Source organism: Ochotona princeps, chromosome 15 (assembly GCF_030435755.1).
Source record: "Ochotona princeps isolate mOchPri1 chromosome 15, mOchPri1.hap1, whole genome shotgun sequence".
NCBI lineage: Eukaryota > Metazoa > Chordata > Mammalia > Lagomorpha > Ochotonidae > Ochotona > Ochotona princeps.
The window spans coordinates 54,915,939-54,942,233 of NC_080846.1; the positions used below are offsets into that span (position 1 = coordinate 54,915,939).

Below are 26,295 nucleotides of genomic sequence, written 5' to 3' on the forward strand. Positions count from 1 at the left end.
GAGGGCATCAGCAAAGCAGAGTGGGAAAGCCTCAGCCTCGGGTGGCTTGTCGCTGCTTCTTGCCAGGTGGATGGGCCCCGTCCACATCCCGGGCCCCCATGCCACAGTGCCAGCCGTGCCCTTCCTCCGGGCCACCGTTGCTCCTTTCCTTACCAGTTGGCGGAGGAGTCAGGAGATGGGAGGCCACGGGCTTGGGTTTATAATGTAACCACTGTGGGAACTGGGGAGGGTGGTATACCATGTATTTCAGTGAAATATTTAATATATTTAAATATCAATAAAATCAAATTATTTGTAAAAAGTCCCTGTTCTTTGGAGCTGTTCTGGGCCCCGGGGTCGGGTCAGGAGTGACAGAAGCTGAAGGCAACCTCGCATCCTGAATATCCGTGGGTCTCTCTCCTGTGATCAGAGAGGACTTCCTGTAGCTTTTTTGTCTGCCCAGGAGGAAGCTTCAGTGTCTTCAGAGCATGGCTGATCTGGGTCATGAGGGGCAGTGTGTGTCTTCCCAGATTTGTTACCTCTGCCAAGATCCATGCGGTTGTCTTTCCAGTGCGTTTGCCCCTCTCAAACCTCTCATTCCAGGATCCGGCTTCCGTAGACTCTCTCACCCCGCTGCCCTCCCAGCAGTTCCGAGGTCCTGGAATAGCCCTCCCACTCTGCCACCCATGCAACCAAGCGAGTTGTAGTCCAGTCTGTTTATACTGTTCTTTCTCAAACCCCTCCCATTAGTCATCGTCTACATTGGGACCTCTCTCCCCCTCTCCCCGCTTGGCACCCCACTCCTTCTGCAGTCCACCTTGTCCTGCTGCAACCGTATCCTCAATACAGACTGAAGGTTCTGTCATGGAGAATCGAGTGATCCATAAACCTAGAAAGGAGAGAGGGGGATGGGGGTTGGATTCAGCCAGGCCAGGCCAGGCCATGCTGGAGGCGAGGAGGATGTCAGTCGGAAGATGAGGTAGGGCCACTGCCCATGGGCCTTGGTTGCAGGAGTGAGACGTGGCAACAAGGGAGTTTGAAATTGCTGGGCTGCCATAGGAGTCCTGTTCTTGGGCCCACTCTGAAGTCCTTGGTGTGTGAGACGCTCAGCTTCTGGGGGCCAGCTTTGCCTGGGGAGACCCTAACTCTTCCTCCTCCCACTCAGCAGAGGACACAGCCCAGGGATTTCAGTGAGGGGAGGAGGGGGCGCTGCCATTGGTCTCCCCACCCTGACCCTTCCCAGTCTGACCTGGTCATCGGGCTCTTAATCAGACAGTGGCATGGGTTCCGGATCCATGGCATAGTTTCCTCTGGGCGCACTCCTGGGTCCGGGGACCGCCAAAAACTGAAGTTCTGAGCATCCGTCAGTGGGACTCGGAAGACCTCATTGGGGACTGAAAGGTTGAGGGGGAAGGGCAGGTTATCAGATGCATCCAGGTCCTCAGTGCAGGAAAGCCCAGCCCAGCAACCGAGCCTGACTGGGTGCTGGGAGGTGCTTCTAGACTTCCAGATTGCAGCATCTCAGACCCTTCATGTCCAGGTGAATCACTGCTGGTTCTTCTTGCTCTCTTGTAAGCCCATGTCAAAGAGAATTTTCCCCAGCTGCTTAATGGTTAAAAAAAAAAGGCAAAACAAAACAAATAAGTGGTAAACCCATTTGGGAAAAATGCACTGATTCATTATTTTTCTCCTTTTCTAAACTCCTCTTCCTCTTTCCCTTTGAAGTAATGCGTTCCTTTGCTCGCTCTGGGCAAGTCTCTGAAATGTAAGGGTACCACTACCTCACGTCCAGACAGTGCAAATACATGCTGTTTATCAAATGCCTGGCATGTCCCAGATATAGCAGCCAGATATAAATTTTGAAATAATAGCATATTTAACCAGATTTCTTAAAAATAATTTTTAGTCCTGGCATGATTGCTTAATTGGCTAATCCTCCCACTTGCAAGCACCAGGAACCCGTATGGGCACCAGTTCATGTCCCAGCTACTCCACTTCCCATCTAACTCCCTGCTTAGGGCCTGGGAAAGCAGTGGAGGATGGCACAAAGCCTTGGGACATGTGGAAGACCCAGAAGAAGCTCCTGGCTCCTGGCTTCGGATTGGCTCAGCTCTGGCTGTTGCAGCCGCAAGGGGAGCAAACCAGCAGATAGGAAATCTTTTTTTTTTTTTTCTGTTTCTCCTTCTTTCTGTAAATCTGCCTTTCCAATAAAAATTAAAAAATCTTTTAAAAAGTATTCATCTATTTTTCATTATTTGGGTAAATCTAGTTATACTAGCATATAACATTTTTATTTAAAGCATTTATTTATTTGAAAGGTTCCCAGTGCCCGAAGCAGTTAGGGAAGGACCAGTTGAAGCCAGGAGGCAGGCCTGCCAGCCAGGCTGCCCAGGTGCAGTGAGAGACCCAGGTCCTGGGGCCGTTGCCCACTGCCTTGTCACGTGCAATGCCAGGGAGCTGGCTGTGCAGTAGAGTAGCTGGAACTTGAGCCAGCCCTCTGCTGGGATGCAGTATTCCCACTGTGCCATAAGGCCCACTCCCAAATCGGTGTTTATTTTTAATTTATGAGAGAGGGGAGGTAGGAGAGTTGAATCCTGTGCCAAAAGCCCTTAGCAGCAGGGGCTGGACACTGAGTCCCAGTCTCCCATTGGAGTGGCAGGGGCCCAGCACTGGAGCTATCCCTGTGCTGCGTCTACACAGGAAGCTGGACGAAGTGTGCAACTGAGACTTGAATCGAGGCACTCGTGTTGGACACAGGCGTCCCAGCTGGTGTCCCAACTACTAAGAAATACCTTCCCCTAGATGTTTGTTAAAATGTAGAGAATTATCACTTCATATTCCAGTTAGCTATCTGGTCATTATAAACCATTTTTTAAACCCCCAAATATTTAATAAATGTTAATTTTTTTACTGCGTTGTTTTTAGACTAATAGTACACTTTTTTTAAAAAAGATTTATTATTATTGGAGAGCCGGATATACACAGAGGAGGAGAGACACAGAGCAAGATCTTCCATCCGATGTTTCACTCCCCAAGTGAGCCGCAACGGGCCGGTGCGCGCCGATCCGAAGCCAGAAACCAGGATCCTCTTCCAGGTCTCCCACCCGGGTACAGGGTCCCAAGGCTTTGGGCCGTCCTCAACTGCTTTCCCAGGCCACAAGCAGGGAGCTGGATGGGAAGTGGAGCTGCCGGGATTAGAACCGGCACCTATATGGGATCCCGGCGCGTTCAAGGCGAGGACTTTAGCCGCTAGGCCACGCCGCCGGGCCCAATGGTACACTTTTAAAATAATTTATTATTGGGACTGGTGCCATATAGTCTCCACCTCCATCTCATATAGGCACTGGCTCATGTCCTGACCTGCTCCAGCTGCTGACCCAGCTCCCTGATTATGGGTTGGGAAAGTGGAGGAGTATGGCTGAAGTCCTTGGGCCCCTTCACTCGTGGCAGACTTCAGAGGAAACTCTGCTCCTGGCTTCAAACCAGCTCAATTCCAGCTGTTGTGGCTCTGCGGGTAGTGAATCAACAGATGGAAGATCTCTTTTCCTGTCCTCCTCTCTCTGACCCTGTTTTCAAATCAAAATAAGATAAATCATTGAAATAAAAATGTTAAAAAGTAGAGTATTATTTATTTGAAACGCAGAGTTGCAGAGAGGTGGAAATCTTCCGTATGCTAGTTGGCTCTCTAAATGGCCACAGTGGCTGGAGGTGGGCCAGGCAGAAGTTGGGAGCCAAACTCCATCTGGGTCTCTCAAGTGCATGCAGGGGGCCGACTGCTGCCGTCTCAGGCATGTTAGCAGGGGCTGGATCAGAAGTGGGAACAGCCATGATTCACACCTGCACTCGTGAGAGGCCATTGTAGCTCACAGCTTAACCTGATGTGCCACAATACCAGCCTCTAATAATAAACTTTCAGTTTGCTTTTAGAAATAATTCAGGGTCACAGCACAATGGCTCAGTGGCTAAATCCTTCACCTTGCAAACACTGGGATCCCATAAGAGTCCCGGTGTATGTCCCAGCTGCTCCACTTCCCATCCAGCTGCCTGCTAGTGGCCTGAGAAAACAGTAGAGGATGGCCCAAAGCCTTGGGACCCTGCACCCGCGTGGGAGACCTGGAGGAAGCTCCTGGCTTCAGATCAGCTCAGCTCTGCTCATTGCAGCCACTTGGGCAGTGAGCCAGTGGATGGAAGATCTTTTTATTTGTTTCTCCTTCTTTCTGTATATCTGTCTTTCCAGTAAAATTTTTTTTTTAAAATTTAATTGGGGGCTGGAGTTGTGGTGCAGGGGGCTCAGCGAGGCTTCCCCCATCTACGTGTTCCAGTCCCAGTTGCTGTACTTTCACTCAAACTCCCTGCACCTGGCAAAGCAGCGAGGGTGGCCCAGCTACTCGGGACCCTGCCACCCGTGAGAGATTTCCCAAGGGAATTCCTGACTCCTCGTTATTTGGGGGTGAACAAGTAGCTGGAAGAGTGATTCTTCTGTCTTCCCCCGCCCCTCTAACTCTGCCTTTCAAAAGTTTTTTTAAATTTAGTTTTGAGATAATTGCAGATTCAAATACGGTTATCAACATACAGAGAGATCCTTCTGTGGCTGCTCCTGTCAACGGCATTATCTTGGAGAACTTCAAGACCCGATACCACGACTGGGTTACTGACACTTCTGTGGTCTAGAGTTGCCACTTCACAACCGTGCCACCCAACTCTGTCAGCCAGCCAGCATTTTTATGCCGTTTGTTTGTTTGTTTATATTGGAAAGTCAGACAGAGAGGAAGATCTTCTGTCGGATGATTTATTCCCCAAGTGGCCACAACAGCCGGATCTGAGCCAATCTGAAGCCAGGAGCCAGGAGCTCCTTCCGGGTCTCCCATGTGGGTGCAGGGTCCCAAGGCTTTGGGGTGTCCTCGACTGCTTTCCCAGGCCACAAGCAGGGAGCTGGATGGCAAGTGGGGCTGCTGGGATTAGAACTGGTACCCATATGGGATCCTGGCATATTCAAGGTGAGGACCTTAGCCGTTAGGCCACCACGCCGAGCCCTTGTTTTATTCTTTATAAAATAAAAACACAGGATCTGGTGGGATGGCTCAATTGGATAAATCTCTTTACAAGTGTTAGAATCCCATATGGGGCACAGGTTCTAATCCCGGCTGCTCTGCTTCCCATCCAGCTCCCTGCTTGTGGCCTGGGAAAGCAGTCAAGGACGGTCCAAAGCCTTGGGACCCTGCACCCATGTGGGAGACCTGGAAGAAGCTCCTGGCTGCTAGTTTCAGATCGGCTCAGCTCCAGCCATTGTAGTCACTTGGGGAGTAAATCATCAGATGGAAGATTTTCTTCTCTGTCTCTCCTCCTCCTCTGTATATCTTGAGTTTGCAATAAAAATCAATAAATCTTAAAAAAAAAAAGAGGGAAAAAAAAAAGCAGAGAAGGAGTGCCATCTGCTGATTGACTCCCCACATGCCTGCAGCATCTGGAGCATTTTTTGAAGCCAGGAGCCAGGCTTATGAGCAGGATATTGGATTGGAAGTAGTGTAGGTCATACTTGAACCTCTACTCCTCTAAGTAGCTGATACTTGAGCCTGCACTCCTATTAAGAGATGCACTGCACCTCAACTTCCTTTTCTTTGGGACTGTCTTTCTTCACTTAGCATGGCTGGGCCTGGAGCCAGAAGCTGAGAGCTCAGTGCAGGTCCCCGCAGTGTGGACAGGAGGTGAATCCCTGGACCATCGCCACTGCTTCCCAGGGCCTGCATCAGCGCAGCTGCAGGCAGAAGCCACGTGCTGGTTTGCAACCCAGGCACTGAAGCACTAGGCCACCTGGCTACCCCCAGATTTTTGTTAAAGATGCATTTATCTATTTGAAAGGCAGAGTTACACACACACACACAAAGAGAGAGAGGGAGAGAGAAAGAGGTCTTCTGTCTGTTGATCTAACATTAACATGGCCACAGTGGCCAGAGTTGGGCCCAGCGGAAGCAGGAGCCTGAGGTTCTGTCTCATCTCCCACAAGTGTGGCAGGAGCCCAGACACATGGATCATTTCCCACTGCTTTTCCAGGACTTCAGTAGGGAGCTGGAACAGCTCAGTCTCAGTGGAACAGCTGAGACTTGAATGGATGCTTCGTATGGGATGCCAGCCACCAGCCCCAAGTGTTTTTCTTGAAGTATGCATTTTCTCTAACTTTGCAACAATGCTGAAGAGTATTATTTCCGTTTCAGATGGCAAGGTGGTTAAAGGAATTCACCTAAGGCTATACAACTTGTTTGTAATTTAAACTGTACAAATTCCAAAGTTGGTGCTGATCATACAAAGTTGTCTCTTGAATTGTTTCATGTTAGGTTTGATCCTCAACATTTCTGCGAGGTTGGCAGAGCAGTAGAATGGGTGTTCTCAGTTTCTCTATGGAGGAAACAAGTTAATGGCATGTAAGTGATTTACCCATGGCTGAGCTAAGTAAAAGGAGGCAGAACTGGGATTCATATCTGAATTTTCCAATTTCATACTTTCTTTACCTGTCTAAAGTCAATCCATCATTCAAATCTGCGTTTTACCATTTTATGCCTGGCTCCTTTCCCTTGCACCCTAAAACCATGCTCTACCTGCATCGCGGGCTTTCCTTAGGAACCCAACACACACGTGGCCTTCTCCTCACACAGTGCCCATCTGAAGATACTTACACGTCTTCAGCCACACCTTCCGTACAGCTTCGTGGTACTTCGTGTGGCTGTTCTGGTGCACAGAGTAATTCCTGTTTTCCGAGATGATGGGAGGAAGCCTGGAAAGCCCGGGCTCCTTGTGAACTGTAAGAGAAAAACTTGTTCTGAGTACTTGGCGATAGATAGGCTCACTGTGTGCCTGGTCTTCCAGCACGGTGCCCGGAAGGGGTCTTTCCCAGGCATGCACATCTGGTTCCCAGGATCCCAAGATCCACATCACTGTGCCCATGACAAAGGGGCGGGGGCAGAACCTGTCTCTCAGGGCCTCTCTCCCCACTCTTGCTCCCCTCTGCACCCAGCAGTGGCCTGCTGCTGGAATCGGCATTTAGAGACCTTCGGGGTCAGGTCAGTGTGGGTGAAAAAGGCCCCTTATTGGACCGGATATTCCTCCCCTAGCACTGGCACATGTGAACTTCAGTTGAGTTACAGGTAAAGTTGTATTTGAGCTAAGTCTGGGGGAATAGAGTAGAATTGGGAAGGGCATTTCAGGCCGCAGGAAGGTAAGCATGCTGGGAGCAGCAGACACAGAGCGCAGCTGAGTTTTGCGTTGACTTGGAGTCTGGAGGGCTGAATTGTGCAGAGAGGGTAGGATGGGCAGGAAGACCGCGTAGGGCCTACCAAGCTTTTCTTGTATATGAGAATTCCATTTTGTGAAGTAAAATCTGTATGATAGCAAAGTGGGAAAACTTTTTTTTCTGCCAAGAGCCATTTGGATATTTAGACCATTGTTCACAGGCCCTAAAAAATGATCAACTCAAAAATAACCTAGTGGTTAAAGTCTTCGCCTCGCATGCACCAGAATCCCATATGGGCACCAGTTCTAATCCTGGTAGCCCCGCTTCCCATCCAGCTCCCTGCCTGTGGCCTGGGAAAGCAGTCAAGGACAGCCCAAAGCCCTTGGGACCCTGCACCCCTGTGGGAGACCCAGAAGAAACTCCTGGCTCCTGGCTTCAGATCGACTCAGCTCCAGCCATTGCGGCCACTTGGGGAGTGAATCAGTGGATGGAAGATCTTCCTCTCTGTCTCTTCCCCTCTTTGTACATCTTTATTTTCCAATTAAAAAAAAAAAAGAAATCTTAAAAATATTAGCCTGCTATAGATTTACTGAATTTCAAGCCTGGCCTTGAGTTGCTTTGGCAAGGCTGATTTTCCCTGCCTCTTCAGTCCATCCCGTCACCTGAGCTGAAACAGAAGTAGACACCCGGCCCTGTCCTCTTGGGCCAGCACAGGGGCCGAGTACAATTCGGATGCACATTGGATGCTTTTGGTGCTTCTTGCCCATTGTCATGGAACTCTGCCTTTTCTCTTCCTTGATTACAGATGTTTGTCAGGGACTGGATCAGACCCGCTCTGGAAATTGTTGAGGATAGCTGACCTGGCTCTGGTGTAGGGTACCGTGCTACTTCTGTTCTGGAGTTCTTCCTCAGCCCCTGGCATCTCTGCTTCCTACCTTGACTCCACTGAGTATTCGTTGTCTCTGTCCTTTCCCCCTCCAATCAGAATCTCCTTTGACATGAATCGGAAAGAGTGGCGCACATTTTTTCTTTTTTTCTTTTTTGCTATTGTTTTTTTTTAATTGTATTCTTGTTGACAATCTCTACATAGTTAATTGCGGTAAAAAAAAAAAAAAAGGTTCAGGGGGTATAGGGAAGTGGGTAATACTATTATGCCCATATTGTTTCCATCATGTATCTGAGGTAAAGGGGGATATTGAGGGAGAGGCCCCACCCAGTTTCCCACCCACCCCAAGTCCCGGATGTTGGACATGCTCTGAGATATTTGCTCAAGTGGTTTTAATAGTTTTCCAGTTCTGAATCGCTGCCAGTTTCGCTCGATGAGGTCGTCCACTGATTGACACAGTCCATCATAGGGTCTTCATTTGCCCAGTATTTCGCTGCCAACCTATAGCTGAGGTGATTGATTGACTTGTTCTGTCTTCTGTCTTTTCTTGGCTAGGGTTCTGAGTCCAGCAGTTCGATTGGGGAGATCCTCAAAGAAACGTTGAGGTGTTCCCAGACCAGCTTCTTGTATGTTCAAGCAAGCACAGGGCCCGGCACAGTCCATCGCCACGATCAGCTGGTGGTTGCAATTGCTGGGTTGGTTCTGGTTTCAGTCCCGACTTGCACTGGAACCAATGGGTGTTGCAGTCCAGCCTGGTTCTGCCCAGCACATACTCGGCGGCGCTCATTTTCAATCCCTTGTGTGTTCAGTTACGGACTTGGAGTGGTGGTAGTACCGAAGCATTGGTTAGTGTGCAGAGTGCTGGAAGCCTGGACTTTGGGAGGGCTGCTTCGTATTTTATTGCAGCTTCCAGAAATGAAAGGCCATTTCCTGGACGAAGTGTCATTTGAGCTTGATAGGCTTGATTTTTGGCGAGGAGGAGATGGCGGAATGTTCGTGGACAGGTAGATGTAATGAATGAGAAACAACACGAGCATATCCCAGTAGGCAGTGTGACCTGGACTGCCAGCTACCAGGGGCCTGAGCTCTTTGATTCTGAGGCCTCTGACTGATTGTCGATGGGAAGGTCGCAAGCTAGTGCTTGCTCTGCTGTGCAGGGCAGGCTGCTGCCTCCGACACTGCTGTCTCCATCAATGTGCTGGTTGGAGTCTCAGCTGCCACTGGGAAGGCACAGAGGATGGCCCAAGTGTCTGGGCCCTTACCAACTATGCAGGAGGCCCGGATAGAGCTCCTGGTTCGTGGCATCATCCATCTGGGGAGTGAACAAGTGGATGAAAAATTGCTCTTTCCCTCCCACTATCTCTAACTCTGTGTTTCAATTAAATGAATGTTTAAGAAGCCCTTCCAGCTGACGTTTTCTGTCTCGATGTCTAAGCAGCAGGCTCCTAGCTTCCCATGTGGATTGTTCTGTTACTTAGAGGTGTGTTGGACAGTCTTGCCCACTGGGACATCTTCTTCCTAAATCAAAGTACCAGTTGGCACTTACCTTGCACTCATTTTTGGCAAGCTGGGAGATTTTTTTTTTTTTTTATTGGAAAGGCAGATATACAGAGAGGAGGAGAGACAGAGAGGAAGATCTTCCGTCCGATGATTCACTCCCCAAGCGGCCACAACAGCCAGAGCTGAGCCCATCTGATGCCAGGAGCCAGGATCCTCTTCCAGGTCGCCCACACGGGTGCAGGGTTCCAAGGCTTTGGACCATCCTTGACTGCTTTCCCAGGCCAGAGCTGGATGGGAAGCGGGGCTGTCGGGATTAGAACCAGCATCCATATGGGACCCCAGCACGTCCAAGGCGAGGACTTTAGCCACTACATTATCACGCCAGGCCCTGGGAGATTTTTTTAAAAGGATTTATTTATTCTTATTGGAAAGGCAGATATACAGAGAGGAGGAAAGACAGAGAGAAAGATCTTCCATCTGCTGGCTTACTACCCAAGTGGCCGCAATACATGGCCCCAGCAGACGGAGCTGAGCCCATCTGAAGCCAGGAGCCAGGAGTTTCTTCTGGGTCTCCTATGAAGGTGCAGGGTCCCAAGGCTTTGGGTCATCCTCGACTGCTTTCCCAGGCCACAGGCAGGGAGCTGGATGGGAAGTGGAGCAGATGGGATACTAACAAGAGCCCATATGGGATGGCTGCTGCAGGCAGCAGATTACCCATTGAGCCATGGCACTGATCCCAATCAGTAATTTTGTTGACATGTGGTAAAAAGCGGTTCTCCACCCATCGAGTTAATTTCATGCTCTGTAAAGTCTTTATTGGCAAATAAATACTGAGTACCTTGAACAGCTTCGTGAACCGGGCTCTAAGTGGGGCTGTTAGAAAACCACATTTAGGGCCCGGCGGCGTGGCCTAGCGGCTAAAGTCCTCGCCTTGAAAGCCCCGGGATCCCACATGGGCGCAGGTTCTAATCCCGGCAGCTCCACTTCCCATCCAGCTCCCTGCTTGTGGCCTGGGAAAGCAGTTGAAGACGGCCCAAAGCCTTGGGACCCTGCACCCGCGTGGGAGACCCGGAAGAGGTTCCAGGTTCCCTCGGATTGGTGCGCATCAGCTCATTGCGGCTCACTTGGGGAGTGAATCATCGGACGGAAGATCTTCCTCTCTGTCTCTCCTTCTCTGTGTATATCTGGCTGTAATAAAATGAATAAATTAAAAAAAAAAAAAGAAAACCACATTTAATGCGCCACAATGTTCATTCTGAGTGGCATAAAAATATTTGGAAATCACAACGGAATATTATTCAGCCACAAAGAGTAATGAGATCCTTGGGGCCAGCATTGTGGCACAGTGGGTTAAGCTGTTACCTAAGGTGTCGGCATCCCATGTGAGCACCGGTTCAAGTCCTGGCTGCTTCATCTCTCCTCTAGTTCTCTGCTGATGTGCCCAGGAAAAGCCATGAATATGGCCCCTCACAGAAGACCTAGCTGGTGCTTCCGGTTCCTGGCGTCAGCCTGGCCCAGCCCTGGCTCTTGTGGTCATTCGAAGAATGGGTTAATGACTGAAAGAGTCTCTCTCTCTTTGCAGCTCTGCCTTTCAAACAAATAAACAAGCAAATCTTTAAAAAAAAAAAATGAGATCCTGACATTTGCAGCTAACAGACAGAACTATAGGTTCTGAAGAGAAAACATGAAGTGAATTAAGCCAGATATAGAAAGATAGTTAACTGTGTGTTCTCTCTGATTTGTGGGGGTTAAACAAAAATTCATCTGCATTTAAATGCGCGATTAGGGGAGGGTACTGGATATTAGGTACCAAAACACAGGGAGTAGAAATAAACTCTAGTGTTCCAACAGCAGAGTGGGGTTGCTATAATTCGTAGTAGTGTGGTTACTATACCTGACGGAACCATACAAGCATCAGAACAGAAGAACCAGTAGGCTCCAAGCAAAAGAAAGGAAGCGGAAATACCAATTGCCTAACAATCTGTCTGTGCTACACGCTATTCAAATATTGTACGTACTGATATTGGGGCAGGCACACACCCCTGTGGTGCCCTGCATGCCACACGGGAACACTCAGGCTGATTCCGGCTCTGCTCCTGATTCTAGCTCCGTGTTGAGGCAGACCCTGGAAACATCCGTGGTGGAGCAAACATTCATGTTCCTGTGATCCTGTGACCCACGTGGGAAGCCTGGATGGAGTTCCTGGCTCCCAGCGGCGTTCTGGTCCAACTCTGATCACTGTGGCATTTGGGGAATGTGTCAGTGTATGGGTGCTTTGTTTCTGGCCCTCTTTGTCTCCAATAAAATAACTTGAAAAATGTACAAGTATTATATATAAAACGGTTTATTTATTTTACTTGGAAAATCAGAGTTACAGAGAGCGCTTCCAGTGCCATGACTGCCAGAGCTGGGCCAGTCGAAAATGATACCAAGGAGCTCTCTCTGGGTGCCCCACATGGGTGCAGGAGCCCAAGTAATTGCACCATCCTCTGTTGCCCTCCTGGGACATAAAGAGCTGGATCAGGAAGTGGAGCAGCCGGGACGTGAACCAGCACCCACATGGGATGCTGGCAGTACAGGTGAAGGATTAGCCTGTTACACCACTGCACTGGCCTCTAAATGTTCATTAAGAATTTGAAATAAGGGGCCCGGCGGCGTGGCCTAGCGGCTAAAGTCCTTGCCTTGAAAGCCCCAGAGATCCTATATGGGCACCGGTTCTAATCCCAGCAGCTCCACTTCCCATCCAGCTCCCTGCTTGTGGCCTGGGAAAGCAGCCGAGGACGGCCCAAAGCCTTGGGACACTGTACCCGCGTGTGGGAGACCTGGAAGAGGTTCCTGGGTCCTGGCTTCGGATCGGCGCGCACCAGCCCGTTGCGGCTCACTTGGGGAGTGAATCATCGGACGAAAGATCTTCCTCTCTGTCTCTCCTCCTCTCTCTGTATGTCTGACTTTGTAATAAAAATAAATCTTAAAAAAAGAAAAAAAGAATTTGAAATAAGGGGCCCGGCAGCGTGGCCTAGTGGCTAAAGTCCTCTCCTTGAACGCCCCGGAGATCCTATATGGGCACCGGTTCTAATCCCGGCAGCTTCACTTCCCATCCAGCTCCCTGCTTGTGGCCTGGGAAAGCAGTTGAGGACGGCCCAAAGCCTTGGGACCCTGCACCCACGTGGGAGACCCGGAACAGGTTCCAGGTTCCCAGCATCGGATCAGCGCAGCACCGGCCCGTTGCGGCTCACTTGGGGAGTGAAACATCGAATGGAAGATCTTCCTCTGTGTCTCTCCTCCTCTCTGTATATCTGACTTTGCAATAAAAATAAATAAATCTTTTTAAAAAAAGAATTTGAAATAAGAAGTAGAACTTCTGGAGTGGGGTTTCCATCCAAATTGGTGATGCAGTTTTTCTTGGGGAGGGGGGTCCACAGGCTTTTCTTTTCTGCTGTTTTGCAGTGGGCAGTAGCGCTGCTTGTAACAGCTGAGGCTGCCTGGAGAGTTTTTGAAGCAGGTTTTCCTGGTGGCTTCCAGAAGTCTGACTTTAGATCAGAGCATGGTCTGCTGGAGCAAGCGTATCCGGCACATACTGCTCGCAGCTGTCTGGAGATGGTGTGGCTGCAAGCGTGCAGACAGCACCTCAGCTAGAAACGTGCCCATGCTTTATCAGCGGCAAAGGTACTCCTGACAGGGCCCGGCGGCGTGGCCTAGCGGCTAAGGTCCTCGCCTTCATTTTATTACAGCCAGATATACACAGAGGAGGAGAGACAGAGAGGAAGATCTTCCGTCTGATGATTCACTCCCCAAGTGAGCCACAACGGGCCGATGTGCACCGATCCGAAGCCGGGAACCAGGAACCTCTTCCGGGTCTCTCACGCGGGTGCAGGGTCCCAATGCATTGGGCCGTCTTCAACTGCTTTCCCAGGCCACAAGCAGGGAGCTGGATGGGAAGTGGAGCTTCCGGGATTAGAACCTGCGGCCATATGGGATCCCGGGGCTTTCAAGGCAAGGACTTTAGCCGCTAGGCCACGCTGCCGGGCCCTAAACTTTTTCTTTTAAAGATCTGCTTATTTTTATTGGAAAAGCAGGTCTACAGAAAGAAGGAGACACAGAGGGAAAGATCTTCTGTCCACTGGTTTACTCCCCAAGCGGTCGCTATAGCCGGAGCTGAGCTGATCCAAAGTCAGGAACCAGGAACCTCCTCCAGGTCTCCCACATGGGCACAGGGTCCTGGAGGCTTTGGGCCATCCTGTGCTGCTTTCCCAGGCCACAAGCAGGGAGCTGGATGGGAAGTAGAGCAGCTGGGACATGAACTAGCATCCATATGGGATCCTGGCGCATGCAAAGTACAGACTTTAGCCACTAGGCTATTGTGCCGGGCCCAAGTTTATTTTTAATAAATAGTTTGTTTCCCCAACTTAAATTTCTTGATATTTTATATATTTTGATTTTTACTTGAAAGTAGAGAAAGAAACCTCTTCCATCTACTGATTCATTCCTCGAATGCCCACAGCAGCCACGGAAGGGCCAGGTTGAAGCCAGGAACCAGGAACTAAATCTGTGGCTTCTACATGGTAGCAGGGACCCGAGTGTTTGACCCATCACCTGCCTTCCCAGACCATGCAATAGGAGGAAGTGAGGGTGGGAAGTGGAGCCAGGACTTTGGACCAAGATGTGGTGGTGTTCCAGGAAGCATATTAAAATCCAACAGACAGCTGTCCTTTTACTTTCTCAAGCCCACACACTAAACCACCATACTACATTGCATCTTTGAGCAAGGTAAAGGGCTTTCAGGGGAGACCCAGGCCCGTCATAGACCGACCTGTGTATACCTCAGGGGGATCCTGGTAAGACTCACTTGCAGAAAGCATGTGTTAAGTAGGGAACAGGGAGGGCCTGGTTATCTTGGTCCAGAACCAAAGCTTGCCTCCTTCAGTGCTGCTGAAATGTGAGCTCATTTCCCATGGCCAGTTCCACTTGACCGGAACTTAATGGGTCACTCACTCAGCTAGTACATTAGGTCAGCGCCAGTGCAGAAGACCAAAAAGACAGACCCGAGGAAAAAGTGGTCTGTGTGCTGCAGTAGACACCCCCAAGCTGGGAGGTAGGCCCTCTCCCTAAGCTTTGAGTACATAGTACCTTCCCCCTACTTTCATGCATATAGGCAGTGGTAGTATATGTAAGTTAAGAAATTCTTGGCTGGTGGGTCATTCATGCCTCTGCTTGAAAAATCAGAACTGCAGCGCCCTCTGCTGGACTCTAAGTGAATATCCTCTCCAGCTGTCTGCAGACTACCAGGCTCCCGGAGAGGCCTGGAGACCCAGCCACCGAGCAGGGAACACTCCATCCCGGCTGGGAAGACCACCTGCTGTGTCCTCCAACAGGATTCAGAACATTGAGATGTGTGCATCTTTTACCAGAGACGTGAGGGTTAAGCTTTTCTTTGAAGAAATTCAATTGGAAGAAGTGAAACCAAGTAGCAGGGTGTGGATTGGGGGTTTGTTGGCAACTTCCTCTGATAAAGAAGGCCACTGTAGAGTGCAGGTGTCTGTGTGCAGACAGCACTCTCTGGAAAGTCTGGCAGGGAGCTGTACGCTTGCTGTAATAACAAGCAGTATCTCTGCCCGGTCAATGGGCACCGAGCTTCCCGTCACTGAGCAACGCCTCGTGTGTTAGGGTGAGATCTGGCCCACGTGGCTAAACCCAGGGCAAGGGAGTTGTCTTGGAAAAGTGTCAGATGAGATAGACTTGATGTGAAATCAAAACCAAGATGCTTCTAGACCAACAGGAGTGTGGTCAGGTATAGCGACAGGTGTATGACTAAGTAAGGCTGTGATCCTGGATCTATCCTTGGCTGTTGCAACGTTTGTGGAATGATCCAGCAGGTGCAAGCTCTTTCTCTGTGTCTGCCTTCCTTTCAAATAAATAAAATGGATAAGACAATGATAATGATAGCAAACTGCGCTTCTGACTCTGTGGATAACTCAAGTATACTTCCTTTACCCCCTTTCCCTGTTTGGCTTTTCTATTTTTAAAAATATTTATTTTTATTGGAAAGTCAGATATACAGAGAGAAGGAAGAGAGACAAAAAGATCGCCCATCCACTGGTTCACTCCCCAAGTAGCCTCAATGGCCGGAGCTGAGCCGATCCAAAGCCAGGAGCCAGGAGCTTCTTCCAGGTCTCCCACACAGATTCAGGGTCCCAAGGCATTTGGGCAATCCTTATTGACTTTCCCAGGCCAGAGCAGGGAACTGGAAGGGAAGTGGAGCAGCCGCGATACAAACAGATGCCCATATGGGATCCTGGGCATGCAAGGCGAGGACTTTACCCAATAGGCTACTGGGCCCTGATTTGATTCTTTACAAGGAGGCAGAGATTGGCAGAACGAATGATGCCTTGTGGTGACTCACCACTGAGTTTTCATTAGAATCAGCTTGAGTGGGCCCTTTTGACTTGAATGTTAATATACTTACTCCTACAAGGGGAAAGAAAGCCTTGTCCTTGAAAGCAAAATGATGAATGGTTAAACATATCACAATAGAGAGTTGACAAAAGGTGCAAGCATTCACCGTTTCATTGTTGTAGTTGCTCTTAAAGACCTGAGGAGACAGGGAAGATCGTAGCTGATTTGATCAGGAAGAACAAGTTCGAGTGCTAGAGCAGAGAGTCAGTAAACAGTTAAGCTCATGCGAATGTACCGTCAACCCCTTTATTGTCCGGGAATAAATCTTGAGGCCTAAATCAGGACTGAACCCTATTCATGCTGTTTTTTCCTACATACATACCCAAGATAAAGTTTTATTTATAAATTAGGCAAGAGACCAACAAGCAATAATGAAATGGAATTATACAGATAGACTATGATAAAGTTGTATAAATGTTGTCTCTTGAAATGTATTACTCATCTTGCAATGAAGTGAGATGCTGTCTACGTGATGAGATGAACTGAGTGAATGACAGACACTGTGAGGCTACTCCACAGTCACCGGGCCACTAGCACAGTGATCCAGCTACCATCTGCTGCGTGGTGACTGCTCAGTGACAAACGATTAGGTAGCATAACCGTGTGGATTGCACGACAAAGGGTGGCCCACGTACACAGTGGCAGGGAGCTGACTGGTGCAAGATTTCTTAGGCAACTCAGAGTTGCTAGCAAGTTAAAACTTATGGATTACTCCTGGAACTTGCCGTTCCTTATCTTTGGACCACAATTGATGGTGGGGAACTGAATCCACAGGAAGAAAAAGTGTGGATGAGGGGGAACTACTGTATTTACTGGGTGAAGTCAGCCGGAAAGAAGCCAAGGAATCATTGTGGAGACAAGGCTGTATTACGAAAAGAAAGAGGCTTTCAACTTTTTTTTTAGAGATTTATTTATTTTTATTACAAAGTCAGATATACAGAGAGGAGGAGAGACAGAGAGGAAGATCTTCCATCCGATGATTCATTCCCCAAGTGAGCCGCAACGGGACGTACCAGGAACCTCTTCCGGGTCTCCCGCGTGGGTGCAGGGTTCCAAAGTTTTGGGCCATCCTCGACTTCTTTCCCAGGCCACAAGCAGGGAGCCGGATGGGAAGTGGAGCTGCCGGGATTAGAACTGGCGCCCACATGGGATCCTGACATGTTCAAGGCGAGGACTTTAGCCACTAGGCCACGCCGCAGGGCCCCAGGCTTTCAACTTTGTCTGGCTTGTAGAACTAAGAGTGAATATAGTTGGTAATTACGAGTTTCTTGAGTTAATGGACTTATGTAAGGGCATTTCAGGAAGTTCATGGACAGGTGGGCGTTGGGCGCAGTGGTTAGCATGCTGTCTGTGATGGACAGGTGGGCGTTGGGCGCAGTGGTTAGCATGTTGTTTGTGATGGACAGGTGGGCGTTGGGCACAGTGGTTAGCATGCTGTCTGTGATGGACAGGTGGGTGTTGGGCGCAGTGGTTAGGATGCTGTCTGTGATGGACAGGTGGGCGTTGGGCGCAGTGGTTAGCATGCTGTTTGTGATGGACAGGTGGGCGTTGGGCGCCGTGGTTAGGATGCTGTCTGTGATGGACAGGTGGGCGTTGGGCGCAGTGGTTAGCATGTTGTTTGTGATGGACAGGTGGGCGTTGGGCACAGTGGTTAGCATGCTGTCTGTGATGGACAGGTGGGTGTTGGGCGCAGTGGTTAGGATGCTGTCTGTGAAGGACAGGTGGGCGTTGGGCGCAGTGGTTAGCATGCTGTCTGTGATGGACAGGTGGGTGTTGGGCGCAGTGGTTAGCATGTTGTTTGTGATGGACAGGTGGGCGTTGGGCGCAGTGGTTAGCATGCTGTTGGTGATACTGACATCCCAGATCACACAGTGCCTGGGTTCAAGACTTGACTCTACTTTCACTTTATTCTGACTCTATTTCCACTTTATCTACAGTGGATTTTCAAAAAGTCCACGGAAATGCCTATTATTAAAAACTATGCATGGGCTCTGCGTTTGTTACACTTGTCACTTGGGATGCCCCATCCTATATCAGAATGCCTGAATTCAAGTTCCAGCTCTGCTCCCCATTCAAGCTTCCTACTGATGGACACCCTAGGAGGCCTCAATCATGGCTCAAGTCCTTGGGTTCCTGTCACACAAAAGATCAGATTGAGTTCCTAGCTCCTGGCTTCATCCTGGTCCAACCCTGGCTGTTGTAACACTGGGGGAATAAGCACGGTGGATGAGGGCTTGCTAGGAGCCAATGAGAATGTCATATATTACACATAATCTCCCTGTCTCCTTTGTGGATTTCCCACACCAGTTCTTAAATTTTTTAAATTTTATTTACTTATTGTGTTATTCCACAATACAGTTCTACAGGCTCTGGGATTTCCCTTCCCCCCTTCCCAAATCCCTGCACCCCCCCTCACTAATTTCTCCATGTCATTAACATAGTATAGCCCTTCATAATAAGTCATAAATCCGTGATTTTGCTATTTAAGTGTATCCTGGCATTCTGGGCATGGATATTGGTGAACATTCCAGCACTGCATTGTCAAGATACATTCAACAGTTTCTTTGGGAGTCCATTTTTGATCTGGAAGTAGAGATGCATACTGCATTGTATCCTCACCTGAGTATGTCATAGCCTCTACTACCACGTTTTTGAATGAAAAGCCACAAAACAAAATCAACAACAGAGAGAAAAACAGGACATTTACGACAGTATGAAGTTAAGTAACATGCTACTGAACGGCCAAGGCCCACACCAGTTCTGAAGTGATGGGAAGGTATCAGAAATGTTCCCCATCACAGTGCTCCGCGAGGTCAAACCCTTCCCAGACACCGTATCTCCAGCTGTCTCAGAAGCACCGAGATCCAGAACTTTCTTTTTCTTTCTTTTTTTTTTAAAGATTTATTTATTTTATTACAGCCAGATATACACAGAGGAGGAGAGACAGAGAGGAAGATCTTCCGTCCGATGATTCACTCCCCAAGTGAGCCGCAACGGGCCGGTGCTGCGCTGATCCGAAGCCGGGAACCTGGAACCTCTTCCGGGTCTCCCACGCGGGTGCAGGGTCCCAAGGCTTTGGGCCATCTTCGACTGCTTTCCCAGGCCACAAGCAGGGAGCTGGATGGGAAGTGGAGCTGCCGGGATTAGAACCTGGGCCCATATGGGATCCCGGGGCGTTCAAGGCGAGGACTTTAGCTGCTAGGCCACGCCGCTGGGCCCAAGAGACCCAGAACTTTCAAAGCTTTACCACACTTCTCTCCAGGCGTGTGAAATAAGATGAAAGTATAAAGGTATATGCTAAGAGCCACTTACTCTCAAATTAGCTGATCAAAATTAGACACTAGAGAAAAAGCAAAAAAAAAAAAAAAAGGCGGGGGGGCTACTAATTGGTTCATTTGGCTAAATGGGTGCAGGATCCCAAGACTTTGGGCCATCCTCTACTGCTCTCCCAGGTCACAAGTAGCACCCCTATGGGATCCTGCTACTTTGTAAAGGGAGGATGAACCAGATGAGCTAATATGGAGAGAAAGCTTTAACCTGTGTCTATGATGAAGGCTACTTTTAGACTTAAGACCAAAAGGACATTTTGAACAACACTCCAGGCCAGGCTCTACAACAGGCACCCAGGTCTGTGGACAAACTGAGATAGGCAAGGCTAGCCAACAGGCATTACAAAGAACTTTGTAACAAAGCTGACAACCTCTCAGAGCAATCAAGAACACTTAAATGACACCCTTTGAACAATCGTCCTCACCTAGGGGCCTCAGGACCGGACTGTCTCTGTCTCCATGGTCCGTCCCCAACCATCTGTGTCCCTCAGATGCTGATACAGTGTGACAGCAAGGAGTGGAGCACCCCTGAAACATTTACCTCACTCACCTTATCCTAATTGGAATAGAAAGCCCACCATAGGCTTTTGTAATAAATATTAAAATTTTAAAAAGGAGCCCAGAGCAATTGCTCAATTGGCTAAATCCTCCCCTTGTAGGTGCCATGATCCCATATGAGTATGGGTTTGTGTCCCAGCTGCTCCACTTCCCATCTAGCTGCCTGTCTGTGGCCTGGCAAAGCAGTGGAGGACAGCCCAAGTCACTGGGAACCGGCATCTGCGTGGGAGACCCGGGGGGAAGCTTTGGATCAACTCAACTCAGCTCTGGACCTTGCAGCCATTTAGGCGGCCGAGCTTGGTTCTCAGTCTATTAGTGACTCTTTTAATCAACAGAAACAGTGGAAGTGGTGGTCACTTCAGAGACGAGGCATTTTGGTGCCTCTCTCTCTCAATGCTTTCTCTGCAGAGAGGTAGCTGCTGTTTAAGAACACTCCAGCTTCTTATAGAAAGGCCCAAACAGGGAGAAACTGATGTCTCATCAGTAGAGAGGAGCTGACGCCTCCGGCCGCCTTGGGGACGGCTCCTCCAGGCACACCTGTCTGTAAATGCAGCTCTTGTTGACATCCTGTCTGCAGCCTCTCTAGACCCTGTCCCAGACTTGAACCTAGGTATCCCAATATGAGATGTAGGAGCCCAAGCAGTGTGTTAACTGCTGGGTCAAATGCCTGTGCCAAGAAAATGACGTTCAGTCTACAATTCTGCATCTGGAAACAAGTGTCAATCAAGCGAAAGGGCTCATAACTACACATCTCAGACATTCATAGAGTGTTAATCGAGGAACTGGCCTTGAGGTCTGGCAGGAAGGCTGCTGCTTTGGCTTCGCGGCATCCTCTCTGGGCTTCCCGTCCCAGCTGCTCCACTACCAGCTGCTTCCTGCTATGGCCTGGGAAAGGCAGGAGCAGATGACCCAGGTGTTAGGGTCTCTGTCACCCACGTGGGAGCTCCAAATGAAACTCTTGGCTCTTGATTTTGGTCTTGCCCAGCACCAGCCATTGTGGCCATGTGGAGAGTATACCAAGAGATGGTAAATCAATCTCTCTCTATATTCCTGAGTTTCAAAGAAAATCAATTAAAAAAAAATAACTGGAGGATCTATTACAGAAATGGGAGAGTGTAAGCCCAGGTGGCATCTGGGAAATAAGAGACTACATTCTGGGAAATATGCAAATTCAAGTTTGAGGACAGCAACAGGCTTAGCGAGTTAACAGTCTAGGCAGGAGTAAACAGTGGCCGTTTTCTGCACACAAAGTGCATTACACTCCTGAGTAATAATAGGATTTCCATTTTTATTTTAGCTTTACTTCTGTTATTTTTTCTTTTTTCTACTTGTTATGTCATGATACCTTTATAAATCACAAAGTTAGTTACTTTCTTAATTAGTTACTTGGTAATTTAGTTGTTACTTTGAAGCGACTGAGTATGCTATTGTAACAATCTGATAAAAAAATGAGAGATAGGGAGTATGTGGAGGGAAGAGATAGGCTTCTAAATTTGTACTGTAAAAAATGTGTAATCTGGGGCCCGGCGGCATGGCCTAGCGGCTAAAGTCCTCGCCTTGGACTCCCCGGGATCCCATATGGGAGCCGGTTCTGGTCCCAGCAGCTCCACTTCCCATCCAGCTCCCTGCTTGTGGCCTGGGAAAGCAGTTGAGGACGGCCCAATGCATTGGGACCCTGCACCCGTGTGGGAGACCCGGAAGAGGTTCCAGGTTCCCGGCATCGGATTGGTGAGCATCGGCCGTTGCGGCTCACTTGGGGAGTGAATCATCGGACGGAAGATCTTTCTCTCTGTCTCTTCTTCTCTGTGTATATCTGGCTGTAATAAAATAAAATGAATAAATCTTAAAAATAATAATGATAATAATAAAGCTCAATAAAAGCTTGAGGCCTAAGAACAGAGCGAGCAGAATGCTTCTTCACACCACCCCACCCTCCAACCTTGGCACCACATGCATCAGGCTCCCAGATGACACAGCAGCTAGGACTGGGACAGGCCACCACTGAAAGAACTGGCAAGAGGAAACTCAGAACGAGCAGAGCAGGCAAAAACAAGGCCAACGGGAACATTAGCCGCGAACTCCTTTAGCCATGGCAAGCAGTAGACAAGCTAACTTGCAGCTCCCAAACCTGCATTTTACACAACTTAAAGAGACAGGAAGTACAACAGAAAGAGAGCGAGCAGCAAAACCAAAGTCATGGGTGGTAGAAATTTTAGAATTTGGCTATGAATTTAAAATAACTGATGACTGTCTTAAGGACCCTGATGGGAAACGTGGATGGCATGAAAGCGAGGAGGAGTAATGGGAGTGGAGAGAGGAAAACCTGGACTAGAAAGGCTCTGAAGGGCAGGCGCTGTGTTGGCGAGGCGCTGTGCAGCGCAGGTGGCCTCCAGGGCTCAGCTCCAACGTGCTGCTGACGGCTGCTCAAAGCAACAGAGGACAAGCCAAGGATTTAGTGTCCTGCACCCACGTGGGAGACCTGGGTGAAGCTCCTGGCTCTTAGCTTCAGCCTGGTCCAGTGCTGCCCATCGTGTCCTGCTGGCCCACTCAGTCTTGTAACATTGTAGAAGATTGTAAATCTCTTAAGAAGTTACAAGAAGATGTTGCAAGGTTTTGACTTGAGGGAGGAGTTTCTGAGCGGTTCTGGCCATTGGTGGAGCCATGTTACCTCTGACTTACAGCGAATGCTGGGTTCTTGGCAGTCTTGAGAAAATGCGGTAAGGAACAGCATACAGCCACAGAAAAGTTCATTGAACATTTGAAATCAGGATTTAGGGCTTAACAGACTTTCTGATCATTTGAACAGTGGCCTGCTCACAGGTACAGACTGGAGTCATTCTATAAATAGCGAAGGAGTCAAAACCCCAGGCAGAGATGCTAGGGCAAATTCTAGTCAAATTCTGGCACGACTGCTATATCTCAGGTTAATGGGGAAAAGTCAACTTCCTCCAGCGTCAGTTTGCTTACTGGTAAAAAAGGAAACAGTACTATAGCCCTTGAACCTTTTTACCCTAATTAACTATGTAAAGATTGCCAAATTTTTTTAAAAAAAGAAACAGTAATTTCTCATAGGAATGTTGAGAGCATTAAATTAAGCATGATGGCACCAACTACATGCCAGGCTTTCTGCTGGTAACTGGAGATAGAAGAACTGTGTTATAAAGCAGCTAACGAGCCCTGCAGTGGCCTAATAGCTAAATCCTCACCTTGCATGTCCTGGGGTCCCAAACTGGTGCTGGTTCATGTCCCAGCTGCTCCACTTCCCATCCAGCTCCCTGCCTGTGGCCTGGGAAAGCAGTCGAGGACGGCCCACAGCCTTGGGACCTTGCACCTGTGTGGGAGATCTGGAAGAAGTTCCTGGTTCTTTGGTACTGAGCAAATCAATGAATAAGAAGATGTTTGTTTCATTGAACAAATTGTACAGCTTAGGAACAATATCGAGTGCACACTGCTGTGGTGTAGCACGATAAGCTGTTGCTAGTGATGCCGGCATCCCCAGTGGGCCCTGGTTTGTATCCAGCTCCTTCTCTTCTGCTTCAACTCCCTGCTAATGCACCTGGGAAACTGGTGGAAGATGGGCCACGTACTTTGGGCTCATGTAGCCATATGGGGACCAGATGAACCTCCTGGCTTTAGCTAGGCCTCTTCATGGCCATTTGGGGAGTAAGCCAGAGGACAGAGGTTTGCTCTCTCTCTTTTCCTTTCTCTTTGCAACTCAGACTTGCAAATAATAAATGAATCTTTTGAAAAATGACGTTAAATAACAGGAAGGTGAAGCAGAGTCGATTCTGTGGTTATGCCATATATATTTTGTAAAGATTTATTTATTTGTATTGGAAAGTCAGATATATGGAGAGGAGGAGAGACAGAGAGAAAGATCTTCTGTCTGCAGATTCACTCCCCAAGTGGCGGCAACGGCCGGAGCTGAGTTGATCTGAAGCCAGGAGCCAGGAACCTCCTCCAGGTCTCCCATGCAGGTGCAGGGTCCCAAGGCTTTGGGCTGTCCTTGACTGGCTTTCCCAGACGACAAGCAGGGAGCCAGAGGGGGAAGTGGAGCAGCCGGGGTATGAGCTGGTGCCCATATGGGATCCAGGCATGTGCATGGTGAAGACTGTAGCTGTTAGGCTACCATACCAGGATCCGTAATTTTTGATGATTCTAATTGTTGCACTTAGAGGATACATCTCTTAGTCAAGGTAGAAAAAGAAATGGTTAAGAAGTGTCAAGGAAAAGAAATGACCCCCTGGCCTCTGTGTCATATTCCCCTTACTTTTCTCTTCAGCGGTGCGTCTTTTTTTGTTCCGAAAGGCATTTTGATATCCCAACAGATACAGGTTGAAGAAGGCCATCTCAGCTCTTCCCTGAGCTCTTCTGGAATGTTGTGGCTGGAACACTGGGCTCTGTGTTTGGTCACCATGGAATATCCCTGAGCAGCACTGTGACTGACATCACCCCTTCTACTGCGGCACACGACCCCGCTTCACCTCAGAGCACTCACACGTGAGACCTTCATTCTCCCAAGAATAAAACATTTTTAAAAGATTTATTTATTTTTATTGGAAAGGCAGATATACAGAGAGGAGGAGAGACAGAGAGGAATATCTTTCGTCTGATGGTTCACTCCCCAAGCAGCCAAAACGACTGGAGCTGAGCTGATCTGAAGCCAGGAGCCAGGAACTTCTTCCGGGTCTCCCATGCAGGTTCAGAGTCCCAAGGCTTTGGGCCATCCTCAACTGCTTTCCCAGGCCACAAGCAGGGAGCTGGATGGGAAGCAGGGCCACTGGGATTAGAACCGACGCCCATATGAGATCCTGATACGTTTAAGACGAGGACTTTAGCTGCTATGCTATTGTACCGGGCCCTTAAAAATATCTTTAAAAGATTAAAAATACAATTTAGGAGTTTGCATTGCAGTGCAATGAGTAAAGCCACTGCTTGTGATTCCAGCATCAATATTGGAACATTATTTATTTTTGTTTGAAAGGCAAATTTTATATAGAGAGAAGGAGAGACAAAAAGAGGTCTTCCATCAGTTGGTTAACTCCCCAATTACTGCAACAGCTAGAGCTTAGCTAATCTGAAGTCAGGAGCCAGGAGCTTCTTCCAGGTCTCCCACACAGGTGATGGGTCCCAAGGCTTTGGGCCGTCTTCCACTGCTTCCCCAGGCCACAAGCAGGGATCTGGATGGGAAGTGGAGCATCCTGAACATGAACTGGCACCCATCTCGGATCCCAACGTCTGCAAGTGAGGATCCAGCCACTGAGCGAGCCATAACATCAGATCCCCAAATAAATGAATCTTTTTTTCCATTTTTTATTATATTTTTGACAATCTTTATATAGTTAATTAGGGTAAAAAGGTACAAGAGCTATAGGAAAGTGGGTAAGACTATTATTTCCATATTGTTTCCTTCATATGTCTGAGGTAAAGGAGATATTGAGGGAGAAGCCCCACCCAGTCTCCCATCCACCCTAGGTCCTGAATGTGGGGCATGCTCTGAGATACTTGCTCAAGTGGTTTTGATAGTTCAACAGTTATGAATCGCTGCCAATCTCGCCACTCCAAGCATGATGAAGTCGTTGAAGAATCCACTGATTGACATAGTCCATCTTAGAGTCTCCATTTGTACAGTATTTCGCTGCCAATATATAGCTGAGGTGGTTGATTGACCTGTTCCGTCTTCTGTCTTTTCTTAGTTAGGGTTCTGAGTCTGACATTTCGATTGGGGAGATCCCCAAAGAAACTTTGAGGTGTTCCCAGACCAGTAAATCTTAAAAAAGATAATAAAGGGCTTGGCACGGTGGCCTAGTGGCTAAGTCTTCACCTTGAATGTGCTCAGATCCCATACGGATGCTGGTTCTAATCCTGGCAGCCTCGCTTCCTATCCAGCTCCCTGCTTGTGGCCTGGGAAAGCAGTCAAGGATGGCCCAAAGCCTTGGGACACTGCACCCGTATTGGCGACCTGGAAGAAGTCCCTGGCTCCTGGTTTAGGATCGGCTCAGCTCCAGCCATTGCAGCCACTTAAGGAGTGAATCATTGGACAGAAGATCTCTCCGTCTCTCCTCCTCTCTGTATATCCAACTTCCCAATAAAAATACATACCTATTCAAAAAAAAAAAGACTTCAGTTTGAACACAAAATTTGCATGGGTTTGAGTATAAGGAAGTTTGGAGAAAAAATATGGGAAACTCTGTTTGAAAGACTTATTTCTGGGAAAGTCAGAGTTGGCCAGCAGGACACGATGGGCAGCACTGGACCAGGCTGAAGCTAGGAGCCAGGAGCTTCACCCAGGTCTCCCACGTGGGTGCAGGACACTAAATCCTTGGCTTGTCCTCTGTTGCTTTGAGCAGCCGTCAGCAGCACGT

The 26,295-nt window shown here is 48.7% G+C and overlaps 1 protein-coding gene across 1 annotated transcript; it reads right to left on the minus strand.

Moving 5' to 3' along the window:
• Window positions 1-706: 706 nt before the first annotated feature.
• SPMIP11 (sperm microtubule inner protein 11) lies at window positions 707-24,313 on the minus strand. The gene is made up of 4 exons (XM_036497081.2): window positions 24,201-24,313; window positions 6,651-6,773; window positions 1,229-1,373; window positions 707-868 (listed from the first exon to the last, which is right to left on the minus strand). The coding sequence occupies exons 1-4, from the start codon at window positions 24,277-24,279 to the stop codon at window positions 820-822; spliced, it is 396 nt and encodes a 131-aa protein (XP_036352974.2). The 5' UTR covers window positions 24,280-24,313; the 3' UTR covers window positions 707-819.
• Between the last annotated feature and the right edge of the window lie 1,982 nt (window positions 24,314-26,295).